Consider the following 24,007-nt stretch of genomic DNA (forward strand, 5'->3'; position numbering starts at 1 on the left):
TTTTTATTTAAGATAAATCTGTTTGGTTTACATCATGAGGGAAAACAAATCTTCTGGAGGAATCTATGCAGATGTAGGTGAATGGTTTGAATGGTGCTCATTGTTAAGCATGTTATTTAGTAGAAGTCGATGTCTGGGCCTGAGTGACTCTGAAGCTGGTTACTGGGTCCTGGTGGTCCAGTGGTGGTCCTGGCTGTACCACTGGGTCCTGGTGGTCCAGTGGGGGTCCTGGTGGTTCAGTGGGGGTCCTGGCTGTACCACTGGGTACTGGTGGTTCAGTGGTGGTCCTGGCTGTACCACTGGGTACTGGTGGTTCAGTGGTGGTCCTGGCTGTACCACTGGGGGTCCTGGTGGTTCAGTGGGGGTCCTGGCTGTACCACTGGGTCCTGGTGGTTCAGTGTTGGTCCTGGCTGTACTCCACCCCCACCTGCCTGCGTGCCTCGTCCTCCAGCCAGGCCAGGAGCACGGAGTCTGCATGGGTCATACCCGGACTCTCCTTCAAACCTGGGGGAGAGGGAGAGGCACTTTCATTGGCTTGTTTTTGGATCTTATTTGTATGAGAATATTGGACACTATCTGGACGCTGAATTAAGTACTGGCAAAGAACACTTGGATAGCTATAAGGAGGGGATAGTAAGCATTTATCATTCTAAAATAACTAAAGTCTAAATTAAATGTTTGTAATGTAAATATATTTGGATTTCATATAGAAAAAGAAAATAACATGCTAGGTCCTATATTGAATATTTTATCAGGAGACTTGCTTTATATTAACTGTGATAACCAAAAATAGCAGGCTTTTTGTTTAAATTAATTTCACACGGAGTAGTTGAAAGCAACCATCAAACAATGGTTTAAAAAGCGAGACATACACTTGATTCAGCATTCTGATGCCCCCTAGTGGCGGGCCCAGTCAAGTGATTCGGTTCATGTTACCTTTGAGCAGACACTGACGGTACCTTTGAGCAGACACTGTCGCACCTCCTCCGCCTCGAAGCGCATCCCCGTGCTGTTCGGGAAGTTGGTGGGCAGGTAGGGTTCAGGTATCGGGTACTGGGTCTCTTCTCCATTCACAATCAGGGATGTGGGGGACCACATGTGGGCAGGAACCTCCATTTTAAAATAAGATATCAAAATATCAAACTCACATTTTGCAACAAAAATATAAATAAATAAATAAGGCATTGTTTTTTTAAGAGCTAATACTGGTGACTCATATGGCTCGTCATAATAACAAAACATTGTGGCTTTGTGACAACAATCCTCAAGGCCTTTTTAACAACTACATCGTCCCCTTCAATGCAAATATACTGGATCAGCATCTCAATTAACAATCCCAGGATCATACGTCTGTCCACAATTAGACCATTAGTTAATGGTCAATTAAACCACGTATTTCTATATTCATCACATTGAGTGCATTAAGCAAACGCATCTATCGAAAGCGACTCACAATAAGTCAATTTGTCAGAGGAAAGAGAGACAACAATATGTCGCTGTCGGTACAGTAAGGATGTTCATTGAAACATATTTTCATCTCAACGTTTGTGTTTTGATGACTGTAGTGATGCCTCCACCTACCCTGACAGAGCCCCTTTGTACCAGATACCCTCTCAACATTTGTGTTTTGATGACTATGTAGTGATGCCTCCACCTACCCTGACGGAGCCCATGGTACCAGAGACCATCTCAACGTTTGTGTTGTGATGACTATGTGGCGATGGTTGGGACCTACCTTGACGGAGCCCTTAGTACCAGTGATCACAGCCTCGTTGGGGAGCTCCACAGCGCTGGACATCATGCACACCGCCATCCTGTTCCCCGAGTACTTCAGAGTCACCACCATGCACTCATCGACTCCTGCACACACAAAACACACACAACCACATGAGACACTCCCAGGTACTACAATAAAGGGTTTGTTTTATCGGTATTGGGACCCATCCTTGTTTAATAACCCTTCTGTAAAATGAAAGACTATAATATATTCCATACACGATAACAAATATAGCATGCAGTTTTAACCAGAAGAAGTGATTATTATTATTATTATTTTGATTATCTATTATAAATTCTAATATAAATATATAGTTGTGTTGCCGTTGATCTTCTTGTAATCCAAATATTTAGATTTTTTTTTTTTTGCATTTTTCTTTTTTTATATAGTCTCCCAGACCTTTTGAAGCTAGCATCAAAGTCTGGAGGAAATAGGCCTGCAGGGGGCCAGAGCAACAGGCTGAAAGATGTCCCAGGACAAGGGCACCTGCCAGGCAGACCCTGCTGGACACTGCCAGTGTTAACCAGGTGTGTACCTGTCTCCAGTGTTAACCCCAGGTGTGTACCTGTCTCCAGGCAGGTGTTAACCCCAGGTGTGTACCCATCTCCAGGCAGGTGTTAACCCCAGGTGTGTACCTGTCTCCAGGCAGGTGTTAACCCCAGGTGTGTACCTGTCTCCAGTGTTAACCCCAGGTGTGTACCTGTCTCCAGGCAGCCTCCACTGGCCTGGACGCTCTCGGGCCGCTCCCCCTGGAACACCATGCAGGCGAACTGCAGGCAGTAGATGCCGATGTCCAGCAGCGCCCCTCCCCCAAGCTCCTTCTCAGTCGCTCGGCGGACCTCCAGCATGGGGGTCCCAAACTCGGCCCTCACCATCTTCACCTCGCCCAGGGCCCCCTGGGCCAGCAGCCGCTTGATCTCCAGAGACGCTGGGAAGAACCGGGTCCACACGGCCTGGGGACGAGAGAGAGAGGAACAACATGTTCTCTTACTTTTTAACACTCGAGAACTTGTTCTCTACTCTTTAACAGCAGAGAACATGTTCTCTAGTGTTAAAGAGAACGTTCTCCTTAACAGTAGGGAAGAGGTTATCTTTAACACTAGAGATCATGTTCTCTAGTGTGTGCATCTCTTCAAACCAAGCGTTCCACGATTCCCCAACTACAGAACCAGCACACGATGATGTACAGTGAAAGTGCCTCTCCAACTCCTGTGCTGTACGGGAGCTCCATACCTCCATGAAGAAGACGTTGTTGGCTCTGGCGCAGGCCACCATCTCCTCCACCTCCCTGGAGTTCATGGCCAGAGGCTTCTCACACAGCACGTTCTTCTTGGCCCTCATGAAGAGCAGACTCAGGCTCAGGTGACGGGGGTGGATGGATCCGATGTACACAACGTCTGGTGACCACAGAATCATCATGGTTATACATGCTTATAGAGATCTTAACGGTAAAGATCTAGAGCGAATAGAGCATGCTACACGCAATGATTATAATATTGAAAACAGTGAATTATAGTGGATTCATATCAAACATGGCTTGACCTGGAAAAACTATCTTAGCAATAACTTTTCTTTTTTCTTTTCTAGGTACAGCCTTGGTTGGGTCGATATGATGTCACGTGATCATCAGAAACCAATGAGTGAGGAGGAGGAGGCGGACGGACCTACGGAAGGGTCCTGGCTGAGCTCCTCATAGCTGCCGTAGGCTGTAGGGATGCTGTGCTTCTCAGCGAACCTCTGAGCATCTTCTAAATTCCGGGCGCCCACAGCCACAATCTGAGAACAACAAACCAAACAGTGCTATAAACCCTATAGGTGAGTCCATTATATTGCAGTACAGGCGAGGCGAGGCCATGTGCATACGTCACATGACTAGATTAACAAGATTGTAGGCCTACAAGTAATAGCACGACCATATTAGTCCTAAGTGTGACTTTTTTTTTAATGTGTAAGATAATTCGCATTATTATTGGTATGAACTTTTGCGATTTTTTGATTTTTTGAACTTTTGATTTTTGCGATTTATGGAACACATAACTTTATAGGTATGAAGTATAAACGGCCGTGTTCAACAAACAAAACAGATTAGATGAACACATGCAGACGAGCTGCAGCGTGAAGAAGCATCAAGGAGGGACATCAGACACTGTTTAGGAGAATAAAGAACCAGAAAATAAAGAGCCAGACAGCATGATCATACCTGTGGATTAACATGTGATGACACTGCTGTCTGACAATGACAGTTCGGAGTTTAATGATATAAAACGGCGACTGATCAGTGATTGGAAACACATTTTCAATTGCTGAATTAGTTCTCTTTCGGACAACTTTTTACTGATACCTTGTGATCTGAGTCCGGGAGGCATTTTAAGGCCACGGTGAAGTCGTGGCTGATTTTCCCTGCACTGCATATCGCCCACCTGGTTGCCATGTTGGACAGTGTCAGCGGTTCTGTGAGAAGCAGTTTTATATAAGCCGTGTAGTTCCATCGTCCGTCTGAAGGGGGCGACAGAGCAGCACTTATATAAGCCGTGTAGTTTCCTCGTCCGCCTAAAGGGGGCGACAGAGCAGTCAGTGTTGTCTTCACATGAACCCATGAACCGCACCTTGGTTGAGACGACGTTATTCTCCCATTGGACATGTTGTATAAAGCACTACAAGCAGTAAGCAACACAATTGCTGACCAGGAAATACATTTGTAGTTTAATGTGTTACACCTTTTGATTATGTGAACATAAATGATCTGTTCACCTGCTTTAGAGACATTGAATAAAGGCCTACTCTTCAAATATGTTGGAACAGTGGCCTGGATAGTAGCCTAGTTTAGTCTGCATTACATTTGGTTGGAAACGTCTTGTCTTCCCAGTGTTGGCTTATGAGTGTTCTGGTTGAACAGGACTCCTGTTTCCTGGCCTCGTCCATTACTAACTTAGACAACCTACCCTGAACCTCACCCTGACCCTAAACCTAACCCTAAACCTCACCCTGACCCTAACTTTAACACCTAACCTCACACTGACCCTAAACCTGACCCTAACCCTGACCTTAAACCTCAGCCTGACCCTAAACCTGTCAGCACCAGGAAGACCACATGGCCCTTTTCCACCAAATTAGCGGTTTGGTTCAGGGTTCTGAACCCCGGTACTCTAGTCTCTAGAACCATGTCGGTGGAACAGGGTCAACAGAGGCACCTTGGGCTCTGCTGATTTTCCAACTCTCCAACACTTTCATCGTTTTGTGTTGATGATTATGTACAGTATTCACCATATTTATTGGGGGGAGGGGGGGGTGGGGTGTAGTGTAACGGTTCTAGGTTGTGTTGCTGGAGTTGTATTGCGTTCACTGTTAATGATGTGATTGGGTGCTCAGCAGGAGGAGGCGGGCCTTTGGATCAGGTAGAGAGTTGTGTGAAAAGTGTTGTTGTGCAACTTGTGCTGTTGAGCTATGAATAAAGGAGTTAATCTAAAAGACCTGTGTGGTGCTTGTGCGAGTAAAAGTTATAATGAAATGTATTAAGCTTTTGGACAATCTGCGTTCATTGTCCTTTTGGACCTAGAAGACCAGTATTCCTTTCTATGGCTGTGATTGGTGGAGAAGCTTTCTTCCTGTAGCCATTGGAGCGTTCTTGTCAGGTTCGGTGCTCACGTCCTTATTGGTTGAACAACCAGGTCAGCTGACGTCTTCTCAACAAAAACACCTGACTTCCCTGTTACAGGACAGTCACCTCGCAAGCATCATGGCTGCAAGACCAGAGTGAGTTGATTTGTTTTGTTATCAGGTGGCAAGAGACTGCTGTCATCCCTTGGTGTATATGAATGTATATCATTTGAATAATCAGCATGTCATAGTAGCTGCAAGCTCTAAGTAATGTAATGGCTGAAATTGTGAGCCTCAGCTCACACACGTATAATATAAGTAAAGTGTGTGTGTGTGTGTGTGTGTGTGTGTGTGTGTGTGTGTGTCTGTGTGTGTGTGTGTGTGTGTGTGTGTGTGTGTGTGTGTGTGTGTGTGTGTGCTATGTAGACTTTCTAAATAGGATAGTATTTCATACTCTTATTTTGCGTGCCAACTTTTCTTTTGAAGGTGTTGTATTAAAAATATAAATTAAAGTTTAACAGATGAACCTCTGCACCCCGGCCATGTTAACCTATCGGAGGATTAAGAGGCAAACAGACAGGTTTTATTACACCAATCTCTCGGCCTGTGCAGAGACTTCTGTGTTGTTATTGCTCACACAGTATATAAAAAGTGTACTAAATAGACATATTCTTCAGGGGGCTAACATGAAGTTTCAAAATAATTCAACTAAAAAATAAGGCATTTGGGCTGTCTTCCAGAGCTGAAGGAAGAGCTCTGAAAACAGGCATCAGGATTATCATCATATTCTAGTAATGTTCTCCTCCTCGCTCTTCACCGTGACCGCGAGCATCCTTACAAACTCTCCCTTGTAGTCCGCGTGTGTCTTCTGCCCGGCACAGGCCCACCTTCTGGCTGGGGAAGGACACCCTGAGGGTGTCGGCCAAGCTGTTTGCAGAGAACCGCCGTCGGCTGTGCGAGGCGCTGGGCGCGGCCAGAGCGCCCGGCGGGGCGGTGGTCCTGCTGCAGGGCGGGGAACAGGCGAGGCGGTACTGCACCGACACGGACCAGCTCTTCAGACAGGTGGGACGGCAACCGGGGGGGGGGTTGGGGGGCTCCTCGTCTGGAGCCTAGCCTCCACCTCCAGCGCTCTGCTGCGTCAACGTCGTGCTGCCCCAGCGAGGTTCTCTCCCTCAGGGGAATTGATCTAGTATAATCTCGGGGTCAGTTTAGCTCAGGAGGTAGAGCGGGTTGACTTGTTACCTTAAGGTTGCTTGTTCAATTCCCGGCTCCTCCTAGCTGAGGGTCGAGGTGTCCCTGACCCTAACTGCTCCCGACTTTGTAAGCGTCTGCTTAATGTAAATGTATTTCCCGCCATGCATGGAGGAATGCAAGATTTAATTATTCTAAAATGGTTCTGGCCAAAAGCAGAAAGTTTCAGTGGCCAGGCCGATTATCAGCTACACTTTATCTTTGTCATCCTTTGCGTAAAGCAGGGATGCGATGTTAAGCAAGCCCACGATGTTGTGGGAAAACAGGAACACAAATGCATGTGTTAATCAGTATCAGATACATTTTGCAAGCTATCGATCTGCAATACCAACCAGGCCTGTCTGTGGCTTGGTGGTTTGTTTCCATAGTGTGACATGACGTATAATTCATGGGACACATTGATGTTCTTTTGACGTAAAATATCAAAAAGATTTTCATTGTGTGCAACTGTAAAACGTGTGAATGATGCAGCATGGTTTTCTGAACACACACAATTAGGTTTCTCTAACACCTTCCCTCTGTAGGAGTCCTTCTTCCACTGGACGTTCGGCGTCACCGAGCCTGGGTGTTTTGGAGCCATTGTGGTGGAAACGGGAAAGTCCGTCCTATTCGTCCCCAAACTGCCAGAGCGCTATGCCATCGAGATGGGAGAGTAAGCCATGGTTTTCATATTGAGGGCTTTTATTGTGAAGATGGTATCATCACTAGCCTTCGCTGACCCTTTTAAAAAGTCTACAATACCTTTTAATATGAAATAAACTATTTAAAACAGCACTAAGTTGTGTATAGATATCATGTACAAGCTAAAAGAAAATTGCTAAGATTTACAAACATCTTTGTAATCTTAGCAATATGCATTCAGTAGTCAATGAAAGTTTGTTACTTTTTAGTTTGTAACCTTTTTGAATGTCAAGAGTTACTATGGAAATGTTGTGCTGCGTCCAGTCCTACTGAGGGATTGTGTTTTTGAGAAAGTAAAGGTTATTTAACAACCACATTTCCCCTGTTGTCCTTTACTAACAAGTCTTCATCTCTCTGTTGACAGGATATATCCCAAGGAGCACTTCAGAGTGAAATATACTGTGGATGAGGTCCACTACACCTGTGATGTAAGTCATTAAGTCTAGGGTGGTCATCACTTCTGCTCTGCTCCACTTGTGTTGGCGGACATTTTCCCAGGATCTGAACTTTAAAGTTAAGGTTAGCCAGCCATAAATGTGCTGTCCTCTGTAGGGATGTTTCTTAAGGGTGAAAGCTTCAGTTCCATCGCTGATGTTGGTGTTGGATGTCATGGTGGTGGGGTTCAGATGTAGTGGTTCATCACAAACGCTGAATCCATATGATAACTGCATTTGTGAGTGGGTCGAATCGCCTAGTTCTGTACCTTAGTTAGTCTGATATTTATCTCCTGTATCAATGTTTTTATTAAGAGGGGCAGCAACAACCACAGACTCATAAAGGCATGGCGGCATTACTTTAATAATACATGATATCAAAATCCATTTTATTTTTTTAAAGAAACCCTAACCCTAAAAATAATGGTTATTGCTGTGATAAACTCCTTGAAATACTAAATAAAATACTGATTTGATAAAATAATGAATGAATGAATTAATTAATTAATTAATAATTATTATTATTCTGACATCTCGTTCTGGCTCTTGCTGTATCTTTTGTAGTGTTTCCTTGCTGTCCTACTGTTTTATTTACCTAACCCCAAAAATAATGTGTGTCAACGTCATTTGACATTTAGTCATACATGTTATTTACTTAAAACACGTTCAAATAGTTACTTGACTTATTGAGTTGAGCAATGTTCTCTGGTTAATGGATCAAGCATTAGCCCTTTGCCTTGTTGGAAATATATATTTTAAACTGAAGCTGTGCAGAGATGAGAGGGTGACCATCCATGGTCCATGGGCATGGATGCTATGAAGAAGGCTAATACTTGGGATAACACTTCTAAATACTGCCTCCTGATCTTTCCAGATCGCAGACGCTCTGAAGAGCATGAAGCCAGCCGTCCTGCTCACGTTGGTATGTGACCTTCACTCTGACCCCAACTTCTGGGGGAAACATTGACCTTTGGAAATGGTTGGGAAGCTGTCAGTTTGAAGGCAATGACGGCCGCCACACATAGGAAGAATTGTGCTTAATGTCTCCCGTGCTATCATGTTGTTTGTCTCTCTATGTTGCGTTTTCTATGCTCATGCCTACCAGATGTTTATCAGGAGACTTTTGTGGCACTGAGCTGAGATGTTGACTTAAAGTCACCTCTTTGCTTGTGTTTTTCTCTGCCGCCAGCGAGGACTGAATACAGACAGTGGAAGCACCTGCCGCGAAGCCTCGTTTGACGGAATCAGCGGGTAAGCTCTATTGGCCCCAGTTATTCATTAATGTGATTGTGCTTTGTTCAGGGGATTCTGGAAGACTTTTACTATGCATGCAGATCGCCGGTGATCACCTGATCACCTCACACATTTTTTTTACTCTTTTTTTTTTTTTGCCAGGGTTTGTGAGTCCACATAAATGGCACTGTTCTGTTATCCTTGCCAATGGCTGGAATTATTTCCGTAAATGATTGGTGTAGTTACATCTTTTCCACGTCAAATAACATACGTTCCAGTAGTGGTCACCTTTGTATGTATGGTGGTGCTAACTGATTCACCGTCTCTTCACTAGCTTTGAGGTTAACAACTCCATACTGCATCCAGTCATCGTGGAATGGTGAGTCAACATTTCTATTGTTATATGAGGACACATTCTATCCCACTTTGTGGGACAATTGTCACATCCCATTGACAATTGTCAATGATACACCTTGATATGGCCTGTACTATGGACTATAATTCTTGGTGAACCGGTCAGCCAGTCTCACTGATAAGAAGGTGCACTGGGTTTTCTAAGGGCTTTCCAACTGCATTATTTTGATTGGTAATGGCTTTTAAAATCTGTTTAAACTGTTAAACATTCTACTCCTTATAGCAAAATTCAACAAAGAAAAAAAACTATATATTTTTTTTTCTTTGGTTCACCTGCTGCCCGCTGACCTGTGATTGGTTCTGTGGTTCGCCTGCTACCCGCTGACCTGTGATTGGTTTGCAGCCGTGTCACCAAGACGGACATGGAGCTGGAGGTTCTGCGCTACACCAACAGGATCTCCAGCGAGGCCCACAAAATGGTGGGATTCCATTCAGGGGAGGGGCCTATACATTTACAATTACATCACCTATACACTCCATTCAATGTTACACAGTATGCAAATTATTTGGGTTGTACATTCATATTCTTAAAACTCCTCAACCTAAACAACGCTCTTGGTTCGTCCTTGTTTCTTTCTCTGTAGATTATGAAAAGCGTGAAACCCGGTCAGAAAGAGTACGAAATGGAGAGGTGAGTAGCCATAGCAATGGAAAAAAAACATATTTTTCCTTGGACCTTTTATTGTATTACATCAAATCAATCAACAAATGTTGGGTTTGTTGTCCACATGTTTGTCAATGTGACATTAACATATGCACTGACTTCCATCGCACATTACTTCACAATGATCATGACACAGCATCCCAGGGCATCCTGCCCAGGGATCAGCACCACGAGAAAGCTTCCCAAAATATTAAAATATTCAATTTTCTTTAATATAGCCAATACATACAAAATTTATCAAGATTCAATATTAAAAGTCTTGCATACAATCTTGATCTCCACCATAAACTCAGAGTCACCGCAGGAAGTGCGTATTATTCATATTTCTCCCATGACAGAATCCCCACATTCTAATGTTACTCTCAGTTCCATTTCCTCTCCCCCCCACCGGGCCCCGGGAGAGCCACTCGAGAGGTCTGTGGTGTTTGGGAAAGACAACCAGGAAGTCTGCTGGGCTTCCTGTGCGCTGTGGAGAGATCCTCCCTGTGCGCTGAGGATGATCAGGGAACCAACGTGAAACTGTTTCTTGAAAAGCACCCGGTCAAAGGAAGGGCATCGCGAGTCGCTCTACCAATTATCCTCTGCCGTTTGGGTCTCATGTTGTTTTGTGTGTCTGTGTTTCATTTCCTTGCAGTCTCTTCCAGCACTACTGCTACACCAAAGGAGGCATGCGCCACGCGTCGTACACCTGCATCTGTGGAACGTAGGACATTTAAAATACTGCACTAGTGCCCTTTAGCAAGGTGACCCTGTTGTGTCCTAGTGTTCGACGGAGGTTGTGGGATGGGTCAGAATAATCAAATATTATTTTATTTGTTCCAGAGGAAGGTCAAACTGATCTTTGGACATTTTTTTCTCCCATTTAAACACAAATTAACATAATGATCTAAAGCCGGTTCTTTAGCACCATTAGTATTATTTTTTTAATCATGCACAAAACCAATATACACAATACTTTTATTTTATTCTGTTATTTTATTGTCTAAATGTGGTCTTGTCTCCACAGGGGGAACAACTCTTCTGTCCTCCACTACGGCCACGCCGCAGCTCCCAATGATAAGACCATCCAGGACGGCGACATGTGGTACGTAGAACCACAACAGTTCTCCTTACTCAAGTAGAACCTTAACGGAAGGCCGAGGAATCAAACCTCCACACTGACACGGACAAACTAGACTTTAGTTTACTCTAAATGCATGCTAAATAATTTTCCAAAAAATCAAAACGTTTCATCATAGTTTTGGAGACATTACAGCGATGCCGTTAAAGATATCTATCTTTACATTCAGTGTTGTATTAATAAGATACATCTCATTTAGAAATAGAGCCATATTAGTCTCGATATTCTTGGTCAAAACATAGGAGCCGGGTGATGAGATGCTGTGGTTTTCATCGACAGTCTGTTTGACATGGGCGGAGAGTACTACTGCTATGCCTCCGACATCACATGCTCCTTCCCAGCCAATGGGAAGTTCACCAAGGACCAGAGGGACATCTATGAGGCGGTGCTCAAGGCCTCCCGCGCTGTCCTGGCCGCTGTTAAACCAGGTAACGCACGCGTGCTGTGGCTGTCGGGATCGTCCCTGACGCATATAGCCAATCATGTAACTGAACGCCAAAGGGTTCATTGGTTTGACTGATCATCAGACAAGAAGGCTTTGCTTTAGCCAGCGGTTCCAGGCTATCATTCTGTCTCTGGTGTTTACAGAGTGGAAAAAAAACGTTTAAGAACCATAGAGGTAGTAGCAGTAGTATTTGTTGAGAGGAAAAAACGCTTCAATACAGGTCTCACTATTTTATACATTTTATAATTATCGTGCCTATTTATTGTTACTACTTTATAAAATAACACTGAACCTGAATGTTTTCAGCTACGTGATAAATGGTAAATGGTCCCCATTTATATGCTACATGATTGGTTTCAGCTTCACTTTTCACTGTTCGATGCGCTGAGAGGGCGGGCCTCATGAACCAGGTGACCTTTGACCCTTTGTCCAGGTGTGGAGTGGACTGACATGCACCTGCTGGCCAACCGCGTCCACCTGGAGGAGCTGCTGAAGCTGGGCATCGTCAGGGGCAACGTGGACGACATGATGAGGGCCCACCTGGGGGCCGTCTTCATGCCCCACGGCCTGGGCCACCTGCTGGGCTGCGACGTGCACGACGTCGGGGGCTACCCGGAGGTCAGCGGGTCTGTGAGGACGGAGATAGCATAGCATAATGCTAATGCTAGCAATGGCGCTTTGTATACAGACTCCAAGACCATTTATAGATGAGAGTTGAGTCGTTTTAAATGGTAGTGTTATTAAAGCAGGTGAAAGCGCAATTTTAATTTGATTGAAAGCAGCTTGCATTTTGTGTGTGTGTGTGTGTGCGGCGCGTGTGTGTTCGTCCAGGGAGTGGTGCGGAACACGGAGGTCCCCGGTCTGAGGAACCTGAGGATGGGCCGCCCGGTGCAGGAGAGGATGGTCCTCACCGTGGAGCCGGGGATCTACTTCATCAACAACCTGCTGGACGAGGCGCTGGCCGACCCCGCCCAGAGCTGCTTCCTCAACCAGCAGGCGCTCGCTCGCTTCCGTGGCTTCGGAGGGGTGAGTGTTGGGGGGGGGGGGGGGGGTGGTCTCATGCCTTCAGAGGGGTGAGTGATCGGGCTCCGACTGCGGTCACAGGCCGTCAGAGGGGTGGGGGGGGGGGTCAGACTGCGGTCACAGGCCTTCAGAGGGGTGGGAAGCCGGAGGGGTGAGTGGGGGGAGCTGAGACTGCTCATGCCTTCAGAGGGGTGAGTAGGGGGGGGGAGGTCCGACTGGGTCTCGTACCTTCAGAGGAGGGGTGAGAGAGGGGCAGGTCTCTGGTGATGAGTGATCGAGCTCAGACTGCGGTCTCATGCCTGTCGTAACCTAGGAGATCAGAACCTCTTCGCTGCACCAGAGTGACGTCGTGAGGTCTCACACCATATATGGGCAGTGCAGTTCTAATGCCTTCCAAATTTAATCGGGTCTGTGTCGTGGTTCGCTTTTCATTATTTAGTGTGGATGCAGTAAACGATAGATAAATACAATGATTTAAAAGAAGACCGATCTGATAACCACTGTATCTGACAATGTGGGTGCAATAGCCGCCATCAGATAATATATAGGCATAACCGATGCATAATGTCTGTTAAAAGAGGATTGCAGGTATGGTTGTCTTTGAAGTGTTGCTCAGTGAGTATCACATGCATGCTGCAGTACTGCTTCAATACTCTCATACCTAAATGCACAAACGGTGAATTCTGAAAATGTTTGACCTTGTTCAAAGGTCAAGGGTCAATGTATTTCTTCATACATCAATCAATAATCGCCTCATGTATGAAATATCAGTTCACACTTTTGATCAAATCTCACGATCCCTCACTGGAATTGCGTTCGTATCGAGCGGCCAATCCAGAGAGCGACAGGTGACGGCTGGTTTCTGTTGACGTTGTTTGTGGTCCAGGTGCGCATCGAGGATGACATCGCCGTGACGCGGGACGGCGTGGAGCTCCTGACGTGCGTGCCGCGCGGTGTGGACGAGATCGAGGCCTTCATGGCGGACTCCGGGAAGGCCCTCAGCCCATTGGTCAGCAGCCAGGACATCTGATGACATCATTCGAAACTTTCCGGAAGGAACGTTCCGGAACGCGGAGAGGGAATCACTTCAGAAGGGAAATGGTGCTATTTTTATAATCCATCATATAACGTTAACGTACAATAAATTCAGATTACACATTACAATCACATTCATGCTTATCAGCTGCTGAAATAAAGTGCTGCTTTTATACATTGTTTTTTATATCAAACTCCAGGCATCTGAGAAACATATTTTGTAATTCTCACACATATTGATTAAAATAATCAACAATTTACATTGCTATATTATGCAACTGAATTTAATAAACTCTATTGACATGTTTGTGTGGGATATTATTTCATTGTAGAGAACAGATTTGGCACAATTGAGCTAAGCCAAATAAATGGATATTTCTTTATGTCTATAAAAAATACAATCAGTATAATGCAGCATAAAATCGAATTAGCAGTCCGCGATCAAGTCAGTTGCAATTCTCCCTTGTTCCTCTAGATGGAGTGCTTTCATCACTAAAGGCAACAATCTCATTCCAACAGAAAACAATCGATGGGACGGGATAGACACAAGATATGGATAAAATCAGCTGTCATGATCAGTAATTGAAGACAATGAAACAATATTTAAGAACACAATTTGCGGTAGTCAGCCTTTGCATATGTTGAATCAGATAGCATACAGACGGTACATTAGATTGAGGAATACTGAATGATAAACATGGTGTGACCAAAGGGGAGGCGGCCATGTTGCCTGCCTAACGTTTTTCATCATTTTAAATAACACATACATACATATTTACAGTACAGTACTTATGGAGCCGAGGTACATGTATGATACTTGGATAAACAGCTTGTGAGTCAACTTTACTGAGAAAACATGAACATTAAAGTCGTTCTAACATCCTATTAGCACCATTTAATTATATATTTGTTGTCACACGTGGAAAATGGTGGAACAATAATCTCTGGTGGAAAAAAACACTTTTTTTTACTGAACTTGGACTTTTCCCTCTTGATATAGAGATGTAACGTTAAGCATTTGGACCTAGAATACCAGCATTCCTTTCTGATGCTGTGACTGGTGGAGAAGCTTAATTCCCGTAGCCAATGGGATGGGTGGGGGGGGGGGGAATACACAATAAACCAACCTTCCCTCCGGGGCCCAAACAAAAATAATTGAGAGATTTTAACTCTTAAGTCACTAAACAATCTTAAAATTGAAATTCCGTTCAGCCCATCATTCTTTCCTACTTATACATATTACTGCGTTGTCATGGTGACACTAAACCTACGTCCGTTTTCTGAATTGGGTTGAGGATGATGTCCGTACAGCAGGCTGGATGCTGATTGGCCGAGGGAGGGCTTTGACGGAGCCATCAAAACAGAGGGTTCATGAACGGCAGAAGATTAAGAAGAAGTTATTCTCCGGAATAATCTTTGGTCAGTCTGTCGATCCGGGAGTTCGTAAGCGTGTGCACCAGAAGAATCAAGAGTGAAAACGTCCTACTATGTGGTTAATCGTGACATAAATACGTGAACCGTGACTTAGGGAAGCTTATTAAAACGTGTACATTCGGTACATGAGGGCCGTGGCGGTTCGCCCCTGCCGAGCCCCCCCACTACACGCCGGGCTGGGGGGGGGGGGGAGACGCAGACGGCAGCGCCTCTACTTCATGGTCTCTGGACAGCTGCGAACTGTGAAACACTAAAAAAAGAAAGGACATGCTGCTTGTAACCCGTACACGGGATTGTAACCCGTGTACGGGTTACAATCCAGTCTTTGCAGGCTGCCCAGGCCTGCCCTCCCTCCCTCCCTCTCTCCCTTACCCTCTCTCTCGGACCCCGTCAAAGTCGGAAAAAGTGAACTAAAAGTCTGTCACTGTTGCTGCACGACCAACCAAGCGTGCTCTTCTTTCTTAAAACCCTATTTCTGGCACCCAGAAACGAGAGGCGTCCATTTAAGGAAAAGAGGCCAGACGCGGCGGCCCACCCAGTCACCCCGGCGCGGTCTGCAGTCGACCCAGGGAGGGGGAGCCGGCCTGGGGGTCCGGGGTCTCCGGGGGTCCTGGGGGCCGGGCCAGGCCGGCGGGGCTAGCTGTGTCCGCGCGGGGCTGAGTGTCTGTGGGCCACCCGTGAGCAGGACGCGCAGCAGGTGGTCCGGTAGTAGTCGTACACGCAGAGCCGCGCCTGCACCACCACGTTGCAGTTGAAGTACTTGTCTCGGCACTTCTCGTCTGGGGAATGGAAGCGCAGAGAAGGGAGTAGTAAGTGGATCGGTGTGTGCGAGGTTTGGGACACAACGGCGGACAGGTCACACACACCCACACACAAACACAGACACAGACACAGACACAGACACACACACACACACACACACACACAGATGAAGAGACACAAACAGACACAGAGAGACACATAAACAGACACACGCACACACACACACATACACACACAAACACAGACACAGACGCACACACACACACACACACAGATGAAGAGACACAAACAGACACAGAGAGACACATAAACAGACACACACACACACACACACACACACACACACACATACAGACAGAGACAGAGAGACACACAAAGACAGACAGACACAGACTGACAGACAAACGGAGAGAGAGAGAGAAACACACACACACACACAGCGCCGAGCGGCCCATGGTGTGTATGTGAGCAGCGGCGATGGGGGGGGGGGCCCACCTATATCAGGGGTGCAGGGCTCCGGGTTGCAGGGCTCTCTCTCCGGGGGGCGGTCCTGCTCCTCACAGCCGTCGCTGGGCTGCATGCTGTCGGCCAGGCAGCGCACCTCACGCAGCCGGAAGCCCCCCTCACACGACTTTGAGCACTGGGACACGCACACAGGTACACACACACACACACACACACACACACACACACACACACACACACGTACTCACACACACACAGGTACACACACACACACACACACACACACGTTCATACGTAGACACAGACACACGTACACACACACACACACACGTACACACACACAGGCACAGACACAGACACGCATGTACACACACACACACACACACACGCGCACACACAGTATGAGGGAGTGTGTGGTGGATCTGAAGCAGCGTGGTTTGAGGGTAAATATTGCCTTTTCCTGCTCGGCGGGCCGGATTACATGGAGGAGGTTTAATCTGGGGATCTGATCCCCCTGGTGGGTTCGTCTCGCTCACCAAACGGGGGTCTCCGAGGGAAGGGAACACCGAACGCCGCCAGGTCACCGTACGCATGCCGTTAATCGATACCTCTGTGTATTGTTTCTGCCCTGTTGCTTCGGTCAGCAGATCTACCCTTAAATAAACGCTGGCCGTGTTTCCTAAAGCAGCCGTTATACAGTGAGAGGCAGAGAGAAGGTGATAGGCTAATAGCTGTTCAGCACTGACATTTTTGGGAAGAGTAAAATCATCAAACAAGTAGCTTGGATGGACTCTGTTGACATAACTCCATGGAATATGCTGGACACCTTCATCCAAAAAGTCTCAAACAAAACCCTGAGTGCATCCATTCCTAGCACGGGTTGCCCCCAGTTGGGTTTCAACCCCCCCTCCCCCTAGCAACCATTACCCATAGCAACCGGAGCACCCGGATCGACCCTGGACTGCGACCGTTCCGACCCCCCCCGGTCTTAACAACCCGGGGACCAGGAGACCCTGTGTGTCGCCATGTCCTGGGGGGGGGGGTCCCGGGCGGCGGGGGTACTCACGGCGCTCCAGTCGGTGTGGTACCACTTGGCCCCGCAGGCCCCCAGGTTGCAGCTCTGCTGGCCCAGGGGCCGGTCCAGGGAGGAGCACTCGTAGGGCGGCGCGGTGGCGTAGCCCTCCTCCGCCCTCACCAGGCACACCACCGCCCTCTGCTGGCTGCCGGCGCCGCACTCCGCCGAGCACTGGGGACACAATCACACACACACACACACACACACACACACACACACACACACACACCGTCGGTGAGGGGTCTCGCCGACCTCACCGCCGTTCAATTCAATTCAATTTAAAGGGGACGTATTATACCACCAGGTGTGAGTGCGATGACAAGCCGTTTTGAAAATGTGCCGCTTCTGACGTCACAGGTGGGCGTGTCCACCTAGACGTGTGCCGGATAGATCGGTCTGCCAGCCGACCCAGCAAACGGTGCTCATCTATCCGTCACACATCTAGGTGGACACGCCCACCTGTGACGTCAGAAGCCTGCTGGTATAATATGTCCCCTTTAATTCAAATGTACTAATATAGCCCCTAATCCCAGGTACAGCCTCAAAGGGCTTAAAGGGATAGTTCAGGATTTTTGGACATCAGGTCTCATTTCCAAGTGAGCCAGTGTGTTATTTATCATTGCCGTTTTCAACGCTTTTCATTCAGGCCTTCTAGTTGCAGAAATCGCTGGTGCTAGGCTAGCGCAAGTCGAGGGGAACTGCTAGCCTGCCAATAAAAACAGTTTTACCCACTCCAAAGTACACCCGATGCAAAACAATCATAATGCCATAATGACTATCGATGTAAATGTCTGTGTTGATCGAAAAATTTAACTATCCTTGTATCGCAATGATCACATTACATATTGGTTCTGAGGCGAGGCCCCCCCCGACCCAGCAAGGGTATGGAACCAAGATCTGCCAGTCGACAAGGCTACACAGACCCCACAAAAACAATACATGACAAGAAATGGTAGGCGGACTGCATTTAAACAGCGCTTTTCTGACCAATGGCCACTCAAAGCGCTTTACAATACTGCCTAACATTCACCCATTCACGCACACATTCACACACCGACGGCGGAGTCGACCCCTCAAGGCGACAGCCGGCTCGTCGGGAGCAGTCAGGGCGAGGCCACATGGGTGAGGCCACCCCCCATGGGGGGTAACCCCCCCCCGTGTTGCTGCTGTCCCCTGAGGGACCCTACCTGGCTCCAGGGGCCCGTGAACCACTCGATGCTGCTCTCACAGGGCCCGTTGTTGCACACCTGGGAGTCGGCCGGCCGCTCGTCGCCACACCCCTCCAGCGGCAGGCTGCTGAGCTGATTGGTCAGGCAGAGGACTCCGCGCGTCCGCACGCCCATCCCACACTCGGCGGAGCACTGCGTGACGGGTCAGGGGGGTGTGCGTGAGTGCCATGCTTGGCTGCCGTCACGGTACCAGAAAGAGGACTCCAGCCACATCCTATCTTGTGTCTGTTGTGTTGTGTGAAGGCCAGAGATGGTCGATTCCCGTGTCTGTTAATAACGCGGTGGTCAGTAGTTTATGCTGTAGTCAGCAGGGCTGCATTCCTCTCCCTCCTCCGAGGCCAGACCACTGCCCCAATTCCTCACTTAAATATCAATTTCCTCCTGGCATTTCAGCCTCTTTAAAACAGCTTGACCCTCTGATAATCCACAGCGCTCTACCAAACTGTCGGCTCGTCCTGCCGCTGGCCTCTCAGAACACAGTGTTAGGATCACAGTGCAACGAGAAAACCACTGCAAGGATGAATACAAGACACAGAGAGCTAGAACAAACTGGGCGCCATGCAATATCTGTATGAACCAGTAATTGATGCTCAGAATCTGTATGTTAAACACTGATTGATGTACAGCATGTGTGTCCGAAACAGTGAGTGAATAAGTGTGTGTGAAACAGCGAGTGAATACCGTGTGTGTGTGTGTGTGTGTGTGTGTTTGTGTGAAACAGTGAGTGAATACGTGTGTGTGTGTGTGTGTGTAACAGTGAATGTACAGCCTGCACCATGGCCCCCCAGTGTGTGTGTGTGTGTGTGTGTGTGTGTGTGTGTGTGTGTGTGTGTGTGTGTGTGTGTGTGTGTGTGTGTGTGTGTGTGTGTGTGTGCGTGCGTGTGTGTGTGCGTCCCGCACCGTGGCCCCCCAGTGGGTGTAGAACCAGCTCTTGGCGCAGGCCCCCATGTCGCAGTTCTCCACTGCGCTGGGCTGCAGGTTCATGTTGCACTCCTCGTCCGGCACCAGGTCCCCGATGTTACTGACGCACTGGACGTCCCGGGACCGCTGGCCCAGCCCGCAGGGCACCGAGCACTGAGGGGGGAGGGGCACAACGTTACAGCACGGAGGGGAGGAGCCAACGGTACAGCACTGAGGGGGGGAGGAGCCAACGTTACAGCACTGAGGGGGGAGGGGCACAACGTTACAGCACTGAAGGGGGAGGAGCCAACGTTACAGCACTGAGGGGGGAGGGGCACAACGTTACAGCACGGAGTGGAGGAGCCAATGTTACAGCACTGAGGGGGGAGGGGCACAACGTTACAGCACTGAGGGGGGAGGGGCACAACGTTACAGCACTGAAGGGGGAGGGGCACAACGTTACAGCACTGAAGGGGGAGGAGCCAATGTTACAGCACTGAGGGGGGAGGGGCACAACGTTACAGCACTGAGGGGGGAGGGGCACAACGTTACAGCACTGAAGGGGGAGGGGCACAACGTTACAGCACTGAGGGGAGGAGCCAACGTTACAGCACTGAAGGGGGAGGGGCACAACGTTACAGCACTGAGGGGGGAGGGGCACAACGTTACAGCACTGAAGGGGGAGGGGCACAACGTTACAGCACTGAAGGGGGAGGGGCACAATGGTACAGCACTGAGGGGGGAGGGGCACAACGTTACAGCACTGAAGGGGGAGGGGCACAACGTTACAGCACTGAAGGGGGAGGGGCACAACGTTATAGCACTGAAGGGGGAGGGGCACAACGTTACAGCACGGAGGGGAGGAGCCAACGGGCACCACCCACCGTGGTCCACTCGGTGCGGATCTGCCACTCGCTGCAGATCTTGAGCTGGCAGGTGCTGGCCGTCTCGGGCCGCTCCAGGTGGCGGCAGCGGCCCGTGTGGACGTTCAGGGTCCGGTTGGCGTACACCTGCCGACACAGCACCTGGCGGTGCTGCATGCCCAGCCCGCACGTCTTGCTGCACTCGGACCACTCGCCGATGTCCCAGCTGGGCATTGGGGGGGGGGGACGGGGCGTCAGGTGGTAGGACCGCCGCCGCGGGGCCAAAGGGAACGCGGGCAGCAGGAGAGGAGAGATGGGGTCAGAGTTAGATAGAGTGGCATGGGATTGGGTCAAGTTACAGTTTGGTTCAAGGTTATCACACATGGAGAGAGAGAGAGAGAGAGAGAGAGAGAGAGAGAGAGAGAGAGAGAGAGAGAGAGAGAGAGACCCTAAGAAAAAGACAGACAGACAGAATAGATGTATAGATGTATAGCTAGAGATAGAAACATAACGTGAGGGAGGGAGGGATGGGACAGACAGACAGACAGACAGACAGACAGATAGACAGACAGACAGACAGACAGCTCACTCACAACGCTGGGCAGTGTTGTGTGTTGCAGGGCTCCTCCTGCTGGCTGGGTCTGGTACTGCTGTCACACAGATCGTCTGAGACCTCCTCGTGGTTCTGCCGGTGGACACAGTGGAAAATGGCGTACATATATCCTGGAAAACACAACAATCCCCAGGATTCATCAATCTGATTTGACAAACACATTTCATTTTGATTACATGATTTCTGGTGAAAGGGCAAAAGATATGCTCCCCATCATCTTTAGTGGCTTCTGGTTTATATGTCCCTGAAACAATCAATCAATTATAATTGAATTGCATTGATAAATATCTGAATCGTCAGTATCGTTGAGACACACGAGTATAAGAAAAAGAACCTCAGAAGTATCTAACTTACGTGAAAGAGTCACTCTCCTGAAACATCCACGAGTGTGTTTGGCCGCAGTACTCACCTTTACCACAGGAGGCGCTGCATTCTGTGGTACCGGCCTGCTTCCAGTTGTACTCCCTCTGGCGTCGGGGGGGCTGCACCGCCGGGACCTGGTTGTCAGGGATACTGCTGGGGGGCCGCCCCCCTCCGGCGGGGTCGTAGCCCTCCTGGTGGGTGTTGCCGTGGTGATTGTAGCCATCCTGCCCGATGACGGTGTTTCCTGTGGGTAACACGGAGAGATCAGACCGCGGGCTCCCTGGATCGTCTAACACAGGATACATACATACATGTATGGAGGGAGGGAGGGAGGAGGGAGGAGGAGGGAGGGAGGGAGAGAGAGGGAGGGAGGAGGGGGGAGAAAGGATTCGAGGAGGGATGGAGGAAGGAGGAATTGATTGATTGAATCGCGGTTTGAAGGGCAGACTGAATGTGAAGAGAGTCAGACATGGCTGGCTGGATGGATGGATGAGAGGAACGTTGCTGATGATGTGCTCATGAGTTGGTCGATGGATGGTTGGATGATCTGATGGATGAGTGTGGGTGGAGTAGTGAGTGCAGCGAGGGTGGATGTGTGAGTGCTGGACTCCGTACCATCAGGGCTGTGCTCAGGGTGAGTGGGGTTGGCGGGGCTCTCTGTGGGGAGTATATACTCATAATGGACTCCTGGGTTGGGCTGCTGGTAGATCATCTGGAGGGGACACAAATCAGGCAGTCATCTGTTTAACCTCTTTGCTAAATCCCCCATAAATTAAAACCCAAAACGTCCGATGCCTCCATCTGCTGTTGCGCTTGTTTTACGACGGGGGCCAAATCGAGAGAATGTAAACGCAACAATTAAAAGATTTCTCTGTATACCATATTTTCCAACTGGAAAAGTAGCATTCTGCTCAGGAATCTGTGTGCATGTGTGCGTGCGTGTGTGCGTGCGTGCGTGCGTGCGTGCGTATGTGTGTTTGTGCATGTGTGCGTGTGAGTGTGTGGCTGCATGAATCAAACGCTCTATGCGTGGTGCTTGGATCTCCAATCTCATTGGTTGGCTCCTCGATACCAAAGGAAAAACCAAAAATGTACAGTGGACATCAAGAACTCAAAGCGGATTGGTTACTCACAAACACATCCAGGATCTGATTGGTGGGGCCGTCCGCCAGGAAGGACTCCCCGGCGGTGCTGGTGATCTCATTGGGTCTGCGGTACGTGAACATGGTGCCCCCTCCCTCGTACCTCCCGGGCCGGTCGATGGCCCAGTTCCCATTGATGATCGATCGCCCCGCTCGACTCCGGAGGGCTGGGAGAGAGAGAGAGAGAGAGAGAGAGAGAGAGAGAGAGAGAGAGAGAGAGAGAGAGAGAGAGAGAGAGAGAGAGAGAGAGAGAGAGAGAGAGAGAGCGTCACCACACACACCCCTCTTAAAGAGTGACACACCACTCAAAGAGCAACACACCACTCAACTAGTGACACAGCTCAAAGAGTGACACACCGCTTGAAGTGTGACACACCGCTCAAAGGGTGACCCAACGCCCAAACAGTGAACACACCGCTGAAAGAGTGAACACACCGCTGAAAGAGTGAACACACCGCTGGAAGAGTGAACACACTGCTGGAAGAGCGACACTTCACTCAAAGAGTGACACACCGCTCAAAATGTGACACACCGCACAAAGGGTGACACAACGCTCAAAGAGTGAACACACCGATCAAAGAGTGACACACCACTCAAAGAGTGACCACACCTCTCAAAACCCACAGCCACTAGTGCCACACACGGCTGATCACTGCTGAGTCGGAACACTGTTTAATCAAGAAAAGGCGGGGACCACAGACACAGACACAAACACACACACACACACACACACACACACACACACACACACACACACACACACACAGACATACACACACATACACACACACACACGCACACACACTCATGCATCATTAAAGTCCATTCAATTCAGATGTATAAATGCTTTCCCATGCCGGTTCAAAGGTGCATTTGATCTTCACATCATCTCAGTGTCTCTCATGTCCCACTAAGGAGGGTCAGGTCCACTTAACGCAGGAGAAGTGAGAGGAAGAGAAGGGAGTCTACTGTGTGTGTGCCAAATTCACACACACATGACCGGGTGGGTACTCTTGTGCATGTATGGGAGAGCTTATTTAAGACGTTACAACGGCATGCAGGGAGAGTCGAGCTTAATTGTTCTCAATAAGTGTGTAATTGTCTGTAACTGTGTGCGTTTGGATTAATACATGAGAGGAAGTGTTATGATCAAAACCAAGAGACCAAGACGAGAGAGAGAGAGAGAGAGAGAGAGAGAGAGAGAGAGAGAGAGAGAGCATGAGCGAAAGAGCGAAAGAGAGCATGAAAAAGGGGAAGAGAGGGAGAGACAGAGAGAGAGAGAGAGACAAAGAGAGAGAGAGAGACAAAGAGAGAGAGAGACAAAGAGAGAGAGAGAGACAAAGAGAGAGAGAGAGAGAAAAAAAAAGAGAGAGAGGGAGCGGTCGAGAGAGGTAGAGAGAGGGGGTGCATGTTTGAGGTGAGAGTGCAAGAGGGAAGCGTCCGGCTCCAGCTCCCTAACTGCTTCTGTCGGGGAACATTCCGGGCTG

General features: G+C 48.5%; 3 protein-coding genes across 3 annotated transcripts in view; 1 reads left to right on the top strand and 2 right to left on the bottom strand.

Moving 5' to 3' along the window:
* Positions 1-88: 88 nt before the first annotated feature.
* On the bottom strand, positions 89-4,208 carry dhdh.2 (dihydrodiol dehydrogenase, tandem duplicate 2; the record flags this gene model as incomplete). Its single annotated transcript, XM_084475735.1, has 7 exons — positions 89-504; positions 960-1,110; positions 1,736-1,860; positions 2,478-2,730; positions 3,011-3,174; positions 3,442-3,553; positions 4,119-4,208. The coding sequence occupies 7 exons, from the start codon at positions 4,206-4,208 to the stop codon at positions 395-397; spliced, it is 1,005 nt and encodes a 334-aa protein (XP_084331861.1). The 3' UTR covers positions 89-394.
* On the top strand, positions 3,497-13,714 carry LOC311355961 (xaa-Pro dipeptidase-like). Its single transcript, XM_084475734.1, has 16 exons — positions 3,497-3,592; positions 5,493-5,530; positions 6,256-6,436; positions 7,150-7,277; positions 7,671-7,734; positions 8,615-8,662; positions 8,930-8,991; positions 9,308-9,352; positions 9,731-9,806; positions 9,972-10,018; positions 10,686-10,754; positions 11,058-11,135; positions 11,451-11,599; positions 12,050-12,234; positions 12,448-12,642; positions 13,526-13,714. The coding sequence occupies exons 2-16, from the start codon at positions 5,514-5,516 to the stop codon at positions 13,667-13,669; spliced, it is 1,488 nt and encodes a 495-aa protein (XP_084331860.1). The 5' UTR covers positions 3,497-3,592; positions 5,493-5,513; the 3' UTR covers positions 13,670-13,714.
* Positions 13,715-15,496: 1,782 nt separating this feature from the next.
* Positions 15,497-24,007, bottom strand: part of thsd4 (thrombospondin type 1 domain containing 4) — a gene marked incomplete at its 5' end in the record, with an annotated part of 23,931 nt that continues 15,420 nt past the window's right edge. The window contains 10 exons of the mRNA XM_084475877.1: positions 15,497-15,887; positions 16,366-16,510; positions 17,402-17,581; positions 18,598-18,771; positions 19,540-19,713; positions 20,424-20,628; positions 20,996-21,125; positions 21,425-21,622; positions 21,994-22,090; positions 22,512-22,687. Of these exons, the coding sequence (XP_084332003.1) occupies positions 15,745-15,887; positions 16,366-16,510; positions 17,402-17,581; positions 18,598-18,771; positions 19,540-19,713; positions 20,424-20,628; positions 20,996-21,125; positions 21,425-21,622; positions 21,994-22,090; positions 22,512-22,687 (1,622 nt within the window). The 3' untranslated portion in view covers positions 15,497-15,744. The remainder of the gene's footprint in view (positions 15,888-16,365; positions 16,511-17,401; positions 17,582-18,597; positions 18,772-19,539; positions 19,714-20,423; positions 20,629-20,995; positions 21,126-21,424; positions 21,623-21,993; positions 22,091-22,511; positions 22,688-24,007) is intronic.

This window comes from Micromesistius poutassou, assembly GCF_964030765.1.
Source record: "Micromesistius poutassou genome assembly, chromosome: 12".
NCBI classification, from domain to species: domain Eukaryota; kingdom Metazoa; phylum Chordata; class Actinopteri; order Gadiformes; family Gadidae; genus Micromesistius; species Micromesistius poutassou.

Coding starts and splice junctions, on each gene's coding strand:
- LOC311355961 (XM_084475734.1), top strand. Junction 10,755..11,057: donor TACACCTGCATCTGTGGAAC/GTAGGACATTTA, acceptor TTGTCTCCACAG/GGGGAACAACTCTTCTGTCC. Junction 12,235..12,447: donor ACGTCGGGGGCTACCCGGAG/GTCAGCGGGTCT, acceptor GTGTTCGTCCAG/GGAGTGGTGCGGAACACGGA.